General features: G+C 55.6%; 1 protein-coding gene across 4 annotated transcripts in view; it reads left to right on the forward strand.

Moving 5' to 3' along the window:
• Positions 1-18,315, forward strand: part of Cyth1 (cytohesin 1) — a 74,145-nt gene that overhangs the window by 40,699 nt on the left and 15,131 nt on the right. For all 4 annotated transcript variants that reach the window (XM_047543661.1, XM_047543660.1, XM_047543662.1 and 1 more), the window contains exons 2-9: positions 7,838-7,920; positions 9,118-9,182; positions 12,945-13,011; positions 13,226-13,344; positions 13,576-13,656; positions 14,489-14,601; positions 15,850-15,998; positions 16,363-16,474. In XM_047543661.1, the coding sequence (XP_047399617.1) occupies positions 7,838-7,920; positions 9,118-9,182; positions 12,945-13,011; positions 13,226-13,344; positions 13,576-13,656; positions 14,489-14,601; positions 15,850-15,998; positions 16,363-16,474 (789 nt within the window). The remainder of the gene's footprint in view (positions 1-7,837; positions 7,921-9,117; positions 9,183-12,944; positions 13,012-13,225; positions 13,345-13,575; positions 13,657-14,488; positions 14,602-15,849; positions 15,999-16,362; positions 16,475-18,315) is intronic.

An 18,315-nucleotide genomic window follows, 5' to 3' on the forward strand; every position in this document is an offset into this window, starting at 1 on the left:
GGAGATGGGGCTGCAGCTCCCCCATTATGCTTTGCTGCCCGCCTCTCCCACCCAGCAACCGGCAGCAGGAGCTGAGGGTGCGGCTGATTCTCTGCATGCCTCCCCCAGGGATTTTCCTTGGCCCTGCTGATAGGTGTCCACACAGCCAGTGTAGTTTCTTCTTGACCTGAGTCTTGGGAACAGGCCAGTAACCATTCCTGGGGTGCAGCTTTGGTGAGGTTAGAAATAGAGTGGCAGAAAGCAGTGGGACAAATTCAAGGCAGTCTCCCCTTCAGAACCTGCCCACCCACAGCTGGGGGCTCGAGCTGACTCGGTGTCGGAGCCTTTCCTGATGCGGGCAGCCCTTCCAGCGGTGCACACGGGAAGGAGTCGAGGTTGGGGATCTGCTTTGATCCCAGGGCCCTTTCCACTGGGAGACAGGGAGAACATTTAAGTGTACAGAAAAATTCAGGGTTGCATTAAGGGCCAGCATACGATTAGACTTTAGGGATGAGGGGAAGTAAGAGAACTGACCTCTTTTACTTTTTAAGATATTTAAAAAATTTTTTTTAGTTGTAGGTGGACACAATGCCTTTCTTATAATTTTTTTATTTATATGCAGTGCTGAGAATGGAACCCAGTGCCTCATATATGCTAGGCAAGCGCTCTACCACTGAGCTACCACCCCAGCCTCAGAGAACTGACCTCTTAAAACCCCCAAGCCTCTTGGACACAGAAGGGGTTTGTGGCCCAGCTTACAATGTGGCAGTGACCCAGCTGGCAGGCACAGCTTCAGTGCCTGGTCCTCCAGGGTCACACAAAGGGTGGGTCCTGGTGGAGGAGGGCTCCAAGGCTGGTGCGGGAAGGCCCCCACCTGTCCAGCTCTGCATCCAGCCCCCAATCTCAGAGGAGCGGCAGTGCATTCCAGAGGTGTCCAGATGGGTCCCATGTTGCCCCGCCAAGGTTTTAGGAAGGAATGAAGTCCTCGCATGATTGCCTGTTAGCTCTCAGCTGTGTCGAAAGCAGATGTTAACTTTGTTTTTATTAACCACCTTTTTAGAATAAAATTTTATGACTTGGTTTCTGTTACTACCTTGAAATTTGACTTCATTTCCCTTTGGCTAGCTGGTTAAGCCAACGCACAGGCTCAGTCTCGAGTTGTAGAGTTGTGCAGACAGAACGTGGCGATCCTCTTTCCTGTGGGATTCTGTGGTGAACGCCTTCCTTCCATGGGTCAGTTTGGGGGCTCCTTCACACATTTTCCCTGACTGAGAAGGGCTGGCACGGTGAGGAAGCTGTAGTCCATGGAGGCCGGAGCTCTCGTCATGGGGACTCCTGCCCTTGACTGGGCCCCGAGCCCTGAGGCCTGGCTGTCCTCAGAGGCGACATCTCCAAGGCTGCAAACAGGACTGAAGTCTTCTCAAAAGAGCAGAGTGTGGCAGCAGAGCCTTGGCAGCCGACTTCCAGCTCGGCGGGCCCTGGGTGGGCGTGCTGGGGGCACTGAATCAGGGCGGCCTGAAGGGCTGCTGGCAGGCACTGTCTGCTGCCTGTGCTGGAAGCACTGTGCCCGTCACTTAGCTCTTCCCAGGAACATGCTTCTAGAGCTTTCAGGCTGCAAGTTGGGAGCGAGCAACTTATTTTCAAGTGCCCTTCCCAGTCAGCTCATAGTTTTCTGGAAAAGGGAACAGTGTGAAGCAAATTGGGAGTTGGAGATCGTCACTGTTGCACCCTCGTTTGTTTCTGATTGTGGTGAAGTGCCTGTAACAGGGGACGTACCCTCTTAGCCACTCTGAGCTGAGAGTGCCCACCTCCAGACCTGCCCTGCCGAGCCAGGCCAGAGCGCTGTGCTGGTCCCTGGCCACCCGACCCAACTCTAAAATGCGACTGCCCAGGGACCTCAGTCAGTGACATGGCAGTACTTGTCCTCCCTGGTGTGTCTGCAGGCACCAGCCATCTGGCAGGAGGTGTGGATCCGCCCTCCTGAGGTGGGTGATGTGGGGGTGGAGTTGGGAGGATTCCAAGGCTCCACGCAGGACGGCTGCCATTGGTTCCCTGTGGACAAGACTCCTGCAAGGGCACCGTGTGACTCGTGTCTTGGAGTCTTAGACTTTGTCATGCCCCTTTCCACGTCCACTTCCCTGGTCTCTGCTCTGACCAGCTGTCCTGAAGGCCTGTGGGTGGGCATAAGGCAGGAAGCCCCAGTTGCCCCCGCTTGGATTCTGCATCTCTGTGGCCTCTGCCTGCCCGATGCTCTGCCTCCTGCTGTCTTAGATCCCTGCCTGGGACCGTGACCACAGTTGTGAATCCCCAGGCTGACTTCTCAGCCAGGGCAGCTCTACCAGACTCACCTGCTCTCCACCCGTGGAAACCCCCACCCTGGAGCTGCGCGTGGCCTTCGGCTGTGCCGCGTTGCTGACTTCCCAGAGCTGGTGCTCCCTCTCCCTGGGAAAGCCTCCTCGAAGCAGCCTGTGAGGCACACGGTGGTGAGTGTGCGGTTGGGATGGAGCCCTGGAACCACGCAGGTAGCCTTGTGCCTCAGCCAGGCCAGTCGCACAGGGTGGGTGAGGTGCCCGAGCCATGGGCCTGTGTCTGTAGGTGTTTCCTGGGGCTGTCTCTCTAAGGAAGGGACAGGTCTGCTGTCCAGCTGAAAGGCAAGAAGAGGAAGGCAACTGGTCTCAGTGTGCCCAAGGAAAGACACTTGGCTTTGGTCAGGCACTTCTTGTGCCCGCTATCATCTCCTGCCTGCCCTGCCCTGGCCCCGCACAGCTGTGCCCATGGTGGAGAGCAGCAGCTCCATCTTACAGGGGATGGAAGCAAGGCCCAGGGAGGTGAGGAGTTGCCCAGCGTTGGAACCTGACCAGAGCCTGAGTTCTCTGGCCTTTTTCACAAGACAAGCCACTGGATTCTCTGGAAGAAAATGTGGCCTAGGCCGTGGGGTGCACATGCCTGGACCCCCTCCTCGAGGCCTCATTGGCAGGGTCCCTCAGGCGGGCGGTGGTCAGTGCCCAGTGATGTTAGTGGAGCCCCTGCCTGTGGATTCCTTCACCGCTGGGCCCTGGGGTGGCGCCTGGCGGGAGGCCACGTACAGTCATGTGCCTGCACTCGCACAGGCACAGTCTGGCAGAGCCACCACACTGCCCCTCAGTGGGGCCAGTTCTGGGGCAGCTGGGAGCTTAGGCTTTGTTTCGCCGCTGCTGCTCTTCGAGGCAGGGCTGGTGGGTCGGTGCCCCAGGCCTGTGTGCTCTCCTGTGTGCTGTGTTCAGGAAACTCCAGGCTCGCCAAACCCCCTGGAGGGCTGTGAATGGAGAGGAGGGCAAGCCCTGCCTGAGTGGCCACTCTGGCTGGATGACCTTTAGCCTCTCAGCTGGGCCTCAAATCTTTGTTGTACTGTTTTGAATAGGGACCCATCTTACCCGCAGAGAGGCAGAGGCTATACGAAGGAACTGGTTAAGGGTTACAGTGCAGAAAGTAAGGCCGGAGGTGTATCTTAAAGCCAGGCCGAGGGACCTGGTGGTGGTTAGACCTCAGCCCCAGAGCGTGCCAGGGTCCTCCGTCTGGACAGCAGCTGCAGTGCTTCTGTAGAGCAGAACCTGCTGTCACCGGAGCTGTGTCTGTGTGGGACTTCAGGGTGTCTCACGGCCGCTGCCATGGCCACAGAGCAGGGATTTCAGGGTTTTAGACCAGCATCTGCCTTGTGCTGGGTTACTGTCCCCTGGCAGGGAGGGAGGGCACTGTCCCTTTAAGACAGGCCTCCTTTGTATGCTGGCTGGAACCCATTTCGGCTCTGGGACTCTGCCTGCTGCTAGAATCTGCAGAGCCATATTTAAATAAATAAATAAGTGAAAGCTCCCTTGTGTGGCTCTGCTATTCACAGGCACAATGGCCCCTTGTGGTTCCTTCACTTTAATCTCCTCTTGCTCTGGAGCCCTGGAGAGGCAGGTGAGGGACTTGCTGCCCACCCTGACCCAGGCACACACCTGCCGGTTAACCTCTGCAGGGATCCCTGGGCCCTGGGGGCAGGCGCAGGTGGGGTGTGGCCGCTGCTCCCTCTGTGGGCTGCCCCATTGTGCTGGTGGCGGGGGCAGCCCACTGCCCTCCCCAGTGGCCATTCTGTTAGAAGGGTTCGGCGGCCTCCCTGGCACAGAAGCGTGGCTGCCGCACGTGGCTATTGGGGGAGGGAAGAGCCATTCGTCTCTGCCATCTGGCCAGGCCCAGCCGCGCTCTTGTGCGGTCTGACCCAGTGTCCACAGAGGCTGGGGAGGCGGCTGTCCCTGCAGGCCTCCCGGCCAGAGCCGGCAAGATCGCTGCCGCCTGCCAACCTCCCTACCAGGTGTAGCCCCACCGCCAATGCCAGCAGCAGTGACCCCGACCCAGTGCAGCCGTTTCTGGGTTGTCCCTGCCCTCGCACGCAGCTCCAGGAGCCTGGAGGCTTGGTATGGTGCTGCCTGCATGAGCGCCTGCCCGGGAAGCTCCTCCTTCCTGGGGGAGTCCCTGTCTCAGAGCACAGTTCCTCTGGAAAAAGGGATCTGGGTTGGCCTTCTTGGAAGTTCTTAGGTGACTTGTTGGACCAAAAGGGGAGCAGCACTGTGAGAGAAGGCCACCAGGTGAGGCTGCAGGGAGCCATGAGGCTGCCGGACGGAGGGAGCAGCATCTTGTTTACCCAGCTGCTGCTTGGCCCCAGCCTCCTCTCCCTGGCTGCAGGGTCACGGAGTCTGCTTAGTAACCAGAGACTGATGTCTGTCTGCACTGTCAGATCCCGCCCGCGGCGTGCGCGTTCGCATCGAGGAGCCTGAAGACCACTCCTCTCCCTCCCCAGACTCCCCAAGGCAGGCCTCTCAATGACCTTTTTCTGCTTGATCTTCTGGGGGCTGCTGCCAGGTTCCTGGGTCTTCATTATGTTTTCAAAGTCACAGGCTGTCTCCCACTTCCTCCTGTGAGGGACAAGGAAACACATCATTTTCTTGCTTCCATTTTTGATAGTTTATCACAAATTTTGGTTCCTTGGTTACCAAACTTCCTCCAGTGAATGCACAGCCTGGATCACCTGGCTGTAAGAGGGGGCGGCCCCCTCCCTCCTCTCCACCCCCCACGCTGTGTCCACCGGGTGCTTCTGAGTGTTCTGTGCCGCCAGGGCCACCACTGTGGAGCGTCCTGAGCCCTGGCGGGTGGGTCCTCCTGCCTGCCACTCTTCTCTGGCTCCTGTGCTCCTCTTCCCGAGCACTCTTTATTTGCTGGGAGGCTGATGCTGCTGCTCCCGGCTGCCTTCCTACTGGCTCTGTCCCCACTGCCCTTAGTGGTGGCCCCCTCCAAGCAGCCCTTGGGGTCCTGCCCACCTGGCCTCAGCTCCTAAGTCAGTCCCTGTCCCCTGTCCTTTGTCCCTTGTGCCTCCCCAAGTTGCCTCTTGGGAAGGGGTGCAGGAGAGAGAGGCTCCCTGCTCTGAGGTGTCTGAGAGTCTGAGAGAGGCTGGTTTGTCTCCTCCTCACGGGAATTCTGGGTCAGGTAGTTTCTGTGAGAACCCCGAAGGTCCCTCCGAGTCATGTCAGCCTGGGGGTTGGCCTCATGACCACCTTCTCCTTGGCTCAGCTCAGAGCCTCCTCTTACTCCTTGAACTGCCGAGTTTTGTTGTGCGTCTTTGTTTCTCTGTGGGATTGACATTTTTTCACTCCATCTGTGAGTTGGTTTGTTTCTTGTATTTCAGGTCTTTTCTTTTTGCTCTGTGTCCTGCAGGAATGTCTGTTTTATCTTTCAGTCCTTGAGCCCCCTGTTGATTTGGGGGAGGCCTGAGGGGCAGCAGTGTGTTCATCGGAGCGTGTTTTCCCTGCCTTGCCCCTTTCATTGGTTTCCTGTTCTCCTAGGGTCTCTGCTGCTCCCAGGGTCTGCTTGCAGCAGGCAGGTTTCTGTTCCCCGCCTGGCCTGGCCTGCTCCCCTGTGCCCTACTGGCCTCTGACAGCGCCCTCTGGGGCGGGCGAGAACCTCCGGCAGCAGGGTCGTCGAGGGCTCCTGGGTTGCAGCTCCCGCGGGGGGCTTGCTCTGGAGGGTGAAGGGGCACTCCGGTGTTGGGGTGTGTGAGGCCCAGGCCCGCACCCTGGAGGAAGGCTCGGGCCCCTTCCTGTGCTCTCTGGGCTCTGGAAATGGGTCGCCCTCTCTCCTGCTGCCGCCCTTCTCCTGCACCGTGGGGCAGCAGAGGCTAGCAGAGTTCTGTTTCCTTCCTTCACTGTGTTTGAAATAGGACATTGGAAGGAGGGGCAAGAAGCACGTTCCGCCGTGTAGCGGGTGCTGGCCTGGGGCCGCCCGGAGAGGCGTCTCGTGGCGTGCTCACCCAGGATGCCTGCAGCCTGAAGTCCAAGGAGGAGGCCACCAGAGGGCCAGTCTGGGGCCAGCAGCTGCTGCTCAGGGGCACAGTTGGATGTAGGAATTTTTTTTCATGATGTTTTTCATCTGCCTCATTTAAAAAAATCCTTGAATTTGGTCTTGCCTGTGCTTGAATGAAGATGATCTGATTAAGCCAACGCTGTTGCTTCAAAATCAAGCCTCAGTTTTCAGTACCACCATGGAATCGCGGTTAAGAAAAATGAAGAAGTGATGTTAGAATGAGTGTCTGTCTTCTAGAACGTTGGGAAGTCTGTTTCTTGAAGGACCTTCTGGTCCTGTGGACAGAGTGCTTCCGATCACAGCCACTTCCCCTGTCCGCTGTTGCAGTCCCCCTTGGTCCCACCTGCCACCCAGAGTATTTGATGGAAAATTCCTGAATCAGTTTGTAAGTTTTAAATTGTACACTGTCCTGAGTAGCAAGACGGATCTTGAGCTTTCCTGCTCTGTCTTTTCCATCAGTGAGTGTCCCGTCTGTGAAATTGCAAGGAAGGAAAAAGAAGCTTGTGCCCGTTTTGTTGCCACACCTTACGCTGCAAAAGGTGCAGGACAGGGCTGGGCTGGGCACTTGCCCAGCACATGTGAGACACTGGGTTCAAATCTCAGCACCACTGTAAATAAATAAAATAAAGGTGCAACCAAAAAAAATATTTAAAAGAATAAAAATGAGCTCGGTAAGGCGGGCTTGAGTGTGTGTGCGTGTGGCTCAGCACCTGCGGGGGTCTTGGAGCGTGTGAGTGCACTGTTTTACTTTGTCCCCAAGCAGCCCTGTTCTCTTGGTCATGACCAAGGGTGACCCAGAGTGGCCTGATGTGGCCTGTGGTCGTGGGAGTGGTGTCTGCACTGACCTGCCTGGTTCAGGTGCTTGTTCTTCCTGTGGAGCTGCCGGGCTCTCCCAGCACACCAGAAGGGTTGTCCTACTGTGTGCACAGAGGAGATTTGGTCCTTGCTGGATACCAGGGATGTTCCACGGTGAGAACTGTGGTCTGGGAATTGAGAGACCTTGTTCTGATGCTGCGAGCTTATTTGGACATTATTCAAACCTTGCAGGAGGGTGCAAAGCAGAAAGGACGGCCATACCTGGGTCCCAGAGTGGAGCCCTGCTCAGTGTGGTGGGGCCATGCCCCTCTCCGTGCCACAGCTGGCTCTACCAGGTGGTACAGCACCAGCCTGGGGCAGGAGGAACTGAGGTCTGGAGGTGGCCTGCAGCCTCCAGCTGGAGCAGGCGGTCAGGCAGCCAGCCCGATGCACCCTCAGCCCCTTCTTCCTGGTCCTGCCTCCAGGTGTCCTTTCCTGGCTCCTTTCTGTGACTGAGGCCCTTCCTTTCTTAGGCACACCTGCTGAGGATGGAGCCCGAACGACTCCCGGCAGTCAGTTGTTTCTGAAACCAGCTTCTGGTGTCCTTCCTGGTCTTCCGTTTGGTTGATGGATTCTCTGTGTTTTTGGTGAGATGAAAACTTGCTCAGTAACATTTCCCTCCTCTTTGCAGTTCCCAGTGACCTGACTGCAGAGGAGCGTCAAGAACTGGAGAACATCCGGCGGAGGAAGCAGGAGCTGCTGGCCGACATTCAGGTAGGAGGCTGCCAGGAGGCTGACTCTCTGGCATGTGGTGACGTGCTCCATTTGTGCTCAAGCGTGTCCTTCCCAGAGTGTCTCCTTGAGGCCGTCTTGACCTGCCCTTGTTCCAGCTCTGAACAGAGCACAGGGCTGGTGACCCCTGCTCCATAGGTGAGCAGTCTCTTGGCCAGCGTGGAACTGTGCAAAGGTCTGCTCACTACCTGCTGTCAGAGCTGGAGTGGCCCATGGGCAGTTCCTCTGTGCTCTCACCTGGTGGGAGCCCGACAGGCCTCGGGCTTGCTGGCTCCACGTGCAGGGCCCATCTCCGCCACACACTAGCCAGGTGACTCGAGCTCACTTTTGGTTCTTTGAACTTCAGTGTCTTTCATAGACTCACTGGCTTTGGAAGGACTGAGGGAGCTGACGTTTATGAAGAACTTAGTGTGATTTCTGGTCCCTAGAGATATTTACTCAGGAACAGTAATTTTAGTGTTTTTTCCAGCTTCCTTTCAAAACTGCCCAAATTTTGTAGGAAAGAAGCCCTAGCAGCTGAGAGCCGAATGATCTGCTGTGAGGCAGCAAGGGTTTCCCTTCTGAATTTCTCTACGTCGTGAGGGGTGGGGAGAGGACAGGCCTGAAGCCCCGGTGTCCTGTGAGAGCAGACGCCGCCTTGCTCTGTTGGCCTGGGGTGCTTCCGCAGCTGCCCTGGTTCTTGGAGTGCTCCTTCCCTGTAAAGGCGGGAAGCTGGAGCCCTCCATCCTGTGAGAGGCTGCTGGAGGGGAAGGTGGCAGGCAGGGAGTGGATTTGGTCAAGGTGGTAGACCCGCAGCAGATTTGGTCAGATGTCTCCTTTGCCAGCTGTGGGCTAGGCCAGATGCCACCAGGCCTGTGGGTATGAGAGTGCACCTGTGACCTCCGTCACCCTGTTGGATGAGCTGCAGATCTGTCCTCAGAGCCCACCCAAGGCAGCCTTGTCCATGGGGCGGGTGCTCGCCTGGTACGCCTGAGCCGTGAGGTGGGAATCGAGCCTCCCTGCAGTGGCTGCCTGGGGGTGTGGCAGGGCTGTGGGAGAGCTGGCTCCCCCCTTGCTCTTGGGACTGCTTCATCCTGCCGTTCTGCACGGTCTCGGCCAGAGGCAGCAGTCAGCGAGGGTTCAGAAGTGACGCTTGGGTCTGTGGTGTCCCTCTGGTAACTCTGGGCCTTGTGTCTGCAGAGGCTGAAGGAGGAGATAGCGGAAGTCGCTAATGAGATTGAAAGCCTGGGGTCCACAGAGGAGAGGTGAGTCTGCGCTGCTCCCGCGCCTCCCCGCCGCACTCTAGACGCGCACCCTGCCACCAGTCCTCACCCGGAGCGCTGCACCCGCAGGCCCCAGGAAGCTTGAACTGCGCTTAGGTTTCCGTGCCAGTCGCTGTTTCTTCCCCCGTCTCTGGTCCGCTGTGTGTGTGTCTAGGTTCCTGCTCTTTCTTTGTGTAAAGGAAGCTTAACGAGGGCCACCACGAGTTCCGAGGGGCTGGTGTGCCGTGCGCCTGTGCGCAGTTGTGAGCCCGTGTGCCGAGGGGAGAGCATAGATGTCAGTTACGGTATGACTGACAGGAGCTTGTGCGCGTCTTTCTTCAAATGACATGAAATGTTGGTGGCTTCGAGAGCGTAGTTTTGAATGAGCTCCCAGACCATTTCCAACTGCTAGTGCAGTCCACGGGCTGCTTCCACTTCCCTCCTGCCGGGGCTGTTCTAAGCCGGAGTCTGCCTGTCTGGCTTCCTGCGACCGACCGCGCTCTGCTCCTTAGCCTGGTGTGGGTTGGGCCCTAGGGGAAGCGGCCTGCTCGTCACCTCCAGGCTCTGGACTGTCATTTTGGTATTTTGGATTACAGGTTTCTTACTTTCCACTTGAAAAATTGAAGCTTACGGGACAGGGATTGTAGGGGAGAAGTGGGAGAGCACCTGCCTGTCACATGTGAGGCACTGGGTTCCATCCTCAGCACCACCTAAAAATAAATAAATAAAATTAAGGTATTATGTCCATCTATGACTAAAAAAAGAGGATAAAAAATTGAAGCTTAAGAGAAACGAATAGATTAGAGTTCATCAAAGTTTAAAACTTCTGCTCTTGTAAAAGATAACTGCTGAAGGATGAACAGGCCAGTCACGGTGGGGGGATATCTAGAACACGTCCATCTGAACAGATAGACGAGAGCACGCACAGTTCAGTAGGGAAGACCGCCCCACCCGGGTGGGCAGAGGTGTGACCACTCTCAGGACAAGCTGCCCGTGCAGCGCGTGAAGCTTGGTGCCCTTGGGAGAAGGGTGCACTGGAGGCTGCTGTGGCGTGTCCCTCACACCCTCCTGGACGATGAGCTGAAGACTGCTACCTCAGGCTTGGTGAGCACTGGCCAGAAAAGGTGGCCTGTCCACTTGGGAAGCTGTGCACACCCTTGCTGAGGCCCAGCAGTTGACTCCTGGGCACTTGCTTACTCAAGAGAAATGGAGGTGTGTCCACCAGAAGCGTCGGGCTGTTGCTAGCAGTCCACGCTCAGGATGTAAGGGAACCGCCGCTGAGCGCCACAGCGAGGCTGGTGCCTGCACGCTGCACTGCATCCGAGAAGCCCCGTGAACAGACTGCTTTGGCTTGCGAGATTCCAGAGAGACCGAGCTCAGTGTGAGGGTAGAAAGAGCAGCAAGGGAACATGGGGGGAGCAGGCTTCAGCTGGAGTGGTGGTCTCTAGCTGCACACACTCGTCAGAACTGTGCACACAGGTGTGTGCATTGAATGTAAAGTGTGCCCGAGTTCACAAGGGAAACCGTGGCTCTTTCCCGATTTTAGAGGTGAAGCAGTTGGTCAGCACAGAAGAGCGTGGAGGGAGGGAGCACACCTCCCCTAGTCACTGGTCTGGGATGCCCTCATCAGTACCTGGTGTGTTGCCTTGTGTCGTGGTGTCTGCACACACATGTTGAGAACACAGGGCACCATCCGCGTGGTGAGAGCCTGAAGCTTATTACGGTGCACAGGGAAGGGACTCCAGGACAGGAGTGGCCGAGCGCCTGAGGCAGCAGGCTCTCCAGCCCTGGGGACTCTCACTCTCAGCAGCTGCACTGAAGTGGAGTCAGGAACCATGATGCGCTTATCTATGTTTTTAAATCTGGAACTTAAAATGGTTTTCTGGTGTCGAAGTCCCCAAAGGGGATCTGTCCTGCAGATCCCTGCACATCTATGCAAAGAGGATTGGACACTTATGTCATGGTTTTAAGTAAAAGCCTGATGTAAGCACTTCGTAGAAATGCTGAATATTCTTTCATCAAAGAAATGATCTGCCCATGTGCTGTAGGGTTTTAAGCTTTCTGAAGCGCCCACACTGACCGGTTGTCTAAGGCGATACAGGAGCAGCCGGAGTGGTTTTGTTGGGATCCCATTTGGGGGACACTGATATGGAAATTGGAAAGGCCGCCTAGAGAAGGGGCAGCAGAGGGCCTGAGCTCGAGCTGCTGTCTTGTGCTGGACGGTGAGCGTGAGCTGACAGAACAGAGCTGGGAAGCCTCGCATGGCCATGAGTGTCTGCGCAGGCCTGGGAGCGTGACAGGAAGGTCAGCGGCACTTGCCAGGGCCACGGGAAGTCTTCAGCGAGGGACCAGGCAGAGGCAGGACCCCCAGGTCTCTGTGGTTATGTGCCTGGCTCAGTAGGCCCTTTGAGGCTGCAACACTCTCTTACAGGAAATCACAGAACAGGGCTTTCCTTGTGTGGAAATACAGAGCAAAGTAACCTTCCTAGGTTTAGGAAAATGATTAGAGAACCATTTAGATCCAGTAGGAATGTCTAGACATCAGGTTTCACCTGTCAGTTCTAGCTGAAGGCAGCCTGCACATGCCCTCTATAGCTGTGCCTCTGGGGACCCTGTCACCTTGGGTCCTGCCCTCCTGGCATCCTGAGAGTTTTTTGTTTGCCCTTTTAGAACTGGGCATGAGACCAGGAAACGTGCTCCTGAAAGCAGCAACATTTTATAACTTTGCTTCTGAGCAGCCTGTTTGCTCTCTGAAACTATAAAAGTACTATTGTCATTGATGGCAGAACATCCCAAATTTGGATGCACGCCAGAACTTCTATTGGAAGTCTTAAAATTTCAGATTCCTAGGCTCTACCCTGGAACTTCTGAGTGACTCAGTGTCCAAGGGTCCCTTCTCAGACACACTGTGTCAGAGTCTGGAGACGCCATGTATGAGGACAGATTCTGCACACTGGTGTGCCCAGCGCCTCGTTGGGGCCAGGGACAGGCTGCTGGCGTGTGTGTTGTGTGTGGCGTGCTGTGCAAAGCTTGTCTATGAATCTACATTTTTCACTCTGATGCAGTCAAAGAAAACTGCTCATTCGAGCCGCCTCTTAAAAAGTTATGCCTTATGACCCAGCAGAGTCCAACCTGGGTATCTGCTCAAGGAAAACAAAAATGCCCGTGCACGCAAAGAGGTGTACACAGTGCTCATGGCACCTTGGGCGTGATGGCCCATCACCGGTGCCCAGTGCCCACTGTCTGGAGGAGCAGATGCTGTGTCTGTGTGTGGGGTGGAAGGGACATGGTGCTGGTGCACACCAGGCGTGGGTGAGCTGAACGTGCTGTGCCCAGCGGGACCAGCCATGGTCCAGATCATGTTCCACGCTGCTGGCGAGATGTCCAGAGTGGAGACAGCAGAGGACCTGTGGTCTCCCAGGGTGGAGGTGGGAGTGCAGGGAATGGGAATGGGCCTGGGGACCCCCTTGGGCTGGTGAAAGCAGTAGCGCTGGGCTACGGTGATGGGCACAGCACTGGAAAGCCACCGCTGACCCTCAGGCAAACTTAAAGCACACGTGTCCCATGAGAGGCGAGTCGCGCCTTGACAGAGGCTTCTTAAAATCACATCAAAAAAGAGAGCCCCAGGTCCAGGCGGAAGAAACTGCGCAGAGCCCGTTCTCAGGCCCACCTAGCAGCACCCGCACGTGGGGCTGCACGTGGGGACTGGAGGCTCCCGGGCCTCCTGCTGCCAGAGCACTGATGGCCGTGGTGGTTGTCTTTCAGGAAAAACATGCAGAGGAACAAACAGGTAGCCATGGGCAGGAAGAAATTTAACATGGACCCTAAAAAGGTAGGTGTAAAGGAAGCGGCAGAAGCCTTTGGCCTGCGGGCGGAGTTCTGGTGCTCAGGTGGAGCCCACGGGGAGCCTTTTCTGGAGCCAGCATCCTGTGGCGAGCCCTGTTGTCCTGAGTCTGAGGCCTTGGCTCCTGACCTTGACCCCCAACCCCGTGCCTCAGAGGCCACTCTGCTCGGGCTCTGCCTCACAGCTCTGTGCCTCCCTTCAGGGGATCCAGTTCCTGATAGAGAACGACCTTCTGAAGAACACCTGCGAGGACATCGCCCAGTTCCTCTACAAGGGGGAGGGGCTCAACAAGACGGCCATCGGTGACTACCTGGGGGAGAGGTACGCTGGGGGCCGTGAGGCGAGAGCAGGCCTCTGGAGCAGTGGCTGCTCTGCCAAGGGCTGTGGGGCTACCACACTTGGTTAGCAGTAAGCAGGGCGACCCAGGAGTCTTCCTGGCTGTGTGGCTGACCTTGCTGAAAGGCAGGTGGCCCTTGACTTGATGCGGGGGACACTGCCTGATGGGGTCAGCGTGGGTGCTGACTTGTGCTTCTCTCGATCTGCTCCCGACAGAGATGAGTTCAACATCCAGGTCCTGCACGCCTTTGTGGAGCTGCATGAGTTCACCGACCTGAACCTCGTCCAGGCCTTGCGGTGCGTATGCTGGAGCCAGCCAGACTGGGTCCTCCCTGGGCCACGTGGGAACTGTGCTGAGTGGCTTGAGTGGTGTTGCACCCCAGGGCAGGTGACGTGGGACTCCCTCACGTGGCGACCTTGGGATTGGGGAAGCTGATGAAGCCTTATGTAGATTTCGAAATCTTTTCTACTCTTTGATTTAGAAAACCCTTTAATTTCTTGCCCAGATAGATAGTATATTTCATTTCACTTTAGAAGGAAAAAGTAAACCTATATTTTTACTAAATTTATTATTCTGGGACTTCAGAAATTGTCCTTTGGTATTTTCATTGCTGAAGGCAGAACTAATAACATCATCTTTTGTGACGTTACTTAAGTAGATGAAGAGAGTACAGCATCAAACCTGTCCTGCTGGGGTGCTGCTCAGTGGTGGAGCCCTTGCCCAGCATGCCTGAGGTCCTGGGTTCCATCTCCAGCACCACAGAAAAGGAGAAGAAAAACCTGTGGGCCACAGCTTCTCTCTGGCCTCCAGGGGTCAACTGTGGATGTGCTGACCTGCTACCCTGCCCTGGAGTCTGTTAAAATGAGCATTATCTGCTTTTCAGTGTTGTGTATTCTAAGGAGGAGAGTGGTTCTTTTGAACAGGAAAACTGAGTGTCTCCTCTTCTCCTGGGCACTGTGCCTTTGGTGGGAGAGGCAGTGGTGTGGGCCATGAGGCTCCCTGCTGCTCAGTCACTGTGGTGGAGATGGACACCTCGCCCAGCTTCCTTTACACTTGGAAATCAAAATCCACTCAGCAATTCACAAAGAAACTCTCACAAATCCTGGACACCCTCTCTCTGCCATGCAGGCAGTTCCTGTGGAGCTTCCGGCTCCCTGGAGAGGCCCAGAAGATCGACCGGATGATGGAGGCCTTTGCCCAGCGGTACTGTCAGTGCAATACCGGAGTGTTCCAGTCCACAGGTGAGCGAGGCCAGCCCCTCTCTGTGTGTCAGCCTTTGCCACCAGGTTCTTGATACTGGATGACTTCTAAAAGGACTGAGATTCATGCAGAGGAACATTTTTTTAGTGGCATTTATAATAGAAAATGCTTGGAAATGATCCAAAAGTCCAATGTTAAGGCACTAGGAATATAAATTATGGTACTTTTGAACTACAACATATATAACTATTCAAAATCAGGTTCATAGCCAGGCATGTTGACCACACCTGTGATCCCAACAACTCAGAGGATCACAAGTTCAAGGCCAGCCTCAGCAACTTAGCAAGACTCGGTCCCAAAATAAAAATAAAAAGGGCTGGGGCTGTAGCTTAGTGGTAAAGAACCCCTGGGTTCAATCCCCAGTACCAAGGGGAAAAAAATCAAATATTTAAAAACTGGACATGGAGCCTGGTGTGGTGGCATATGCCTATAATCCCAGTGACTTGGGAGGCTGAGGCAGGAGGATTGGGAGTTCAAAGCCAACCTTAGCAGAAGCAAGGCATTAAGCAACTCAGTGAGACCGTGTCTCTAAATAATATACAAAAATGAACTGGGATGTGGCTCAGTGGTTGAGTGCTCCTGAGTTCAATATCTGGTACCCCCACCAAAAAAAAAAAAAACAAAAAAAAACTGGGCATTGTAGCATATGCCTGTCATCTAGCTACTAAGGAGGTGTAGGCAGAGGCAGGAACAGCACTTGAGCCCAGAAGTTTGAGGCCGGCCTAGGTAATACATTGAGACCCGGCCCCCCATTTAAAAAAAATCATGTTTTTATGAAGAACTTTATTGATAATGGAAAATGATAAGATTAGCAGAAAAGCACTGTATAACTGTGTGTGTTTGTGTATGGGGTGGGTATGTGCACACATCAGTTTGATTCAGATTTTGTTGCAGTTTGTGTCCCTAAGACGCATGTGTGATGTCACACACAGACATTTATGTAGAGAAAGTAAAGCAAAATCGGTCATCACTAAATAACGGGACCATAGGTGTTCTGTGTTTCCTGTTTCATACATGGCGTTGTTCTTCCTACTGTGTACACGTCCTCCTTTTGATCCAAAAAAACATTTCAGTCTCAAAGGCTGAATGTGCCCGAGTCTTGCCCCTGTAGGCGGCAGTGCCAAGAGGCCCTGGTGGCTGCCCCGCTCCTGGGAGCTTGGTCTCCCGCAGAGCTGCGGGCACTGTGTCCTCCGGGGCTGTTTCTGACCGGCTCTGCCTTCTTTCCGTAGACACCTGCTACGTCCTGTCCTTTGCCATCATCATGCTGAACACCAGCCTGCACAACCCCAACGTCAAGGACAAGCCCACCGTGGAGCGGTTCATCGCCATGAATCGAGGCATCAACGACGGGGGCGACCTGCCTGAGGAGCTGCTCCGGGTGAGCCGGCGAGGGTGGCTGCCATCCACTCGGGCAGGGCGGGCAGAGGCGCCCAGTGTGGAGTGCCCACTCCCTTCATTCCCTTGCAAGCTGTGGTGATGCCAGCCAGGGATCAGGAGGGAAGTGGTCTGCCAGCTGGAACTGCGGGCCCAGCAGAGGCAGGGCTCCTTCCTCCTACGCATCCGCTGGACATCCTGCTTGCTGGTCACTGGGAGCTGCGGCCAGCAGCAGTCGCCGTCTTCCTCCTCTAGTCTCAGCCCCCAGGGCACCTGCTCCCTGCAGGCACAGGGCGAATGCCTGTGGAGTGAATGGGGGAAGAGATCCTTCTAGAACCAGAGGCATGCAGTGTCGTCTTTTCTCCCAGAATCTGTATGAGAGCATAAAGAACGAGCCCTTTAAGATCCCAGAGGACGACGGGAATGACCTCACTCACACTTTCTTCAACCCAGACCGAGAAGGCTGGCTGCTGAAGCTCGGTGAGTGCTGCCCTGGCCAGGGGCTCCTGGGGCAGGAACTCAGGACAGGCTGTGAGCACAGGCATGCCCCAGGAGGCAGGGTGGGCACGGCACCCAGCAGAGTCCGCGTGGTCTGCTCCAGCAAGACCACCTCCAGAAAGGAAGCAGCTGGCACGGCCCGTGCCCCGGGGACACAGCCGCCTGAGGGCAGACTGCCCCCAAGGGCATTGCCCACACCTGTCCAGGCCCCGTGTGGTGGCCAGGTTCTCTGAAGCAGTGGCCAAGGGCCTGGATTCGCTCCCCAACCCCTTAGCCTTGGGAGGGTGACCAGCCATGTCCATCTTTCTACTTCGCATCCCAGATTGTGCCTGGCACTCCCACCCCCGCCCAGCACATCGTCACTTCCTGCTGCATCTGGCTGCCACAGGCAGTGTGCATGGCAACCTTGAGCCTGGCCCAGCTCAGCCCCAGCTCTCCTACCCGTCCTCGCGCAGTGGTCCCGTCAGCCACACTGACGACTGTTCGTTCAGAACAGCTGGAGTGTCTTCCTCTTCCCTCACCACCAGTGGGCTTGCAGAGACCTTGGCCATGACTTGCCAGGAGCGGGACAGCGGACACCATGGGGAGGAAGTGCTAGGGCCTCATACGTGTTCGTGTCCACACGTGATCATCCTATTGGTTGTTTTGGCACAGAGCGATCTCGACATGATTGTGTCCATGTTTTTGGCCTCTGGAGAGCATCTTCCTGCTCCCGCCTGCCTGGCATTGCTGACTTGGCTCCCACGTGAGCAGTGGGGGCACCTTAGGGCCTGCTCTCCCATCCCAGTTACCGCCTGCAAGCCGCGTTCCTCCCGTGCCACGGCCCGCACGTCAGATGGCAGCAGGATTTACATTTCCTCCGGAGAGCCCAAGTCCTTGGAATCTTTGAAGTCAAGGCTCTAAAATCACTAACCCCACAGGCAACATCCAGATTGCCAAACAGATAGAATTAAAAGAGGTAAAAGGAAACATACTGGAAACTTTAAAAGTGTCCAGGTTTGGATTTACTTACCCTCCAGTGAAATTCATTTAAATGCTAATGCTAAGTGTTAGCTTTGACAGCTTAGGTACTAAAATTAGAACAGAGATTATCCTGATTCTTGTAGCAGGATGACATACAGTATAATTCATGAGGCATCCCATATGTTTACAAAGAAAAAAATATAAGCTGGGCCCAGTGGTCCGCACCTTTAGTCCCAACCCCTGGGAGACTGGGGCAAGAGGCTCCCTTGAGCCAGGAGGTGGAGACCAGCCTGGGTAATACAGCAAGGCCCTGTCTCGAGAACAAACACTGAAGCACCGTAACAACGTGAGCTCAGGTGTGGTCCCGCGTCACGCTTCCAACACTCCGGATGTGGTTGCATCCTACCCACCTGGGCCCTTCTTGGTGCTAATGTGCAGCCTGCGGGACGGGCAGCCCCTGTGGCCGTGTGCGTGTCCATGTGTACGTATGGCCATAGACTTGTCTATTCTTGTGCGTACACATATGTACGTGTGTATCCGTGGGTACACACGTGTGCATTCTCGCACACACTTTAAAAAGAGACAGCCATCTGAAGAAACAACCCTGAGGTCGTTTTCCCTGTTTGCTCTGGGTTCCAGGCAGACTAGTAACCATTGGCCTTAAAATATGGATTTGTGGCATCGCTGGGGCCCGGGTCTTCAGTAGTGCCTTAGCTCTTCCTCTGCCGGTGGGACGTGGCCTGCAAGAGGGCCCGTTGGGCAGCTCCCTCCCGGACAGACGTGGTGTGACTGATGCTGTGCTCTGAGGTTGAGGGATCATTTGATTTCTTTGTTTTAATTTTCTTTTCTCCCTCATTTGT

This window comes from Sciurus carolinensis, chromosome 3, assembly GCF_902686445.1.
Source record: "Sciurus carolinensis chromosome 3, mSciCar1.2, whole genome shotgun sequence".
NCBI classification, from domain to species: Eukaryota; Metazoa; Chordata; class Mammalia; order Rodentia; family Sciuridae; genus Sciurus; species Sciurus carolinensis.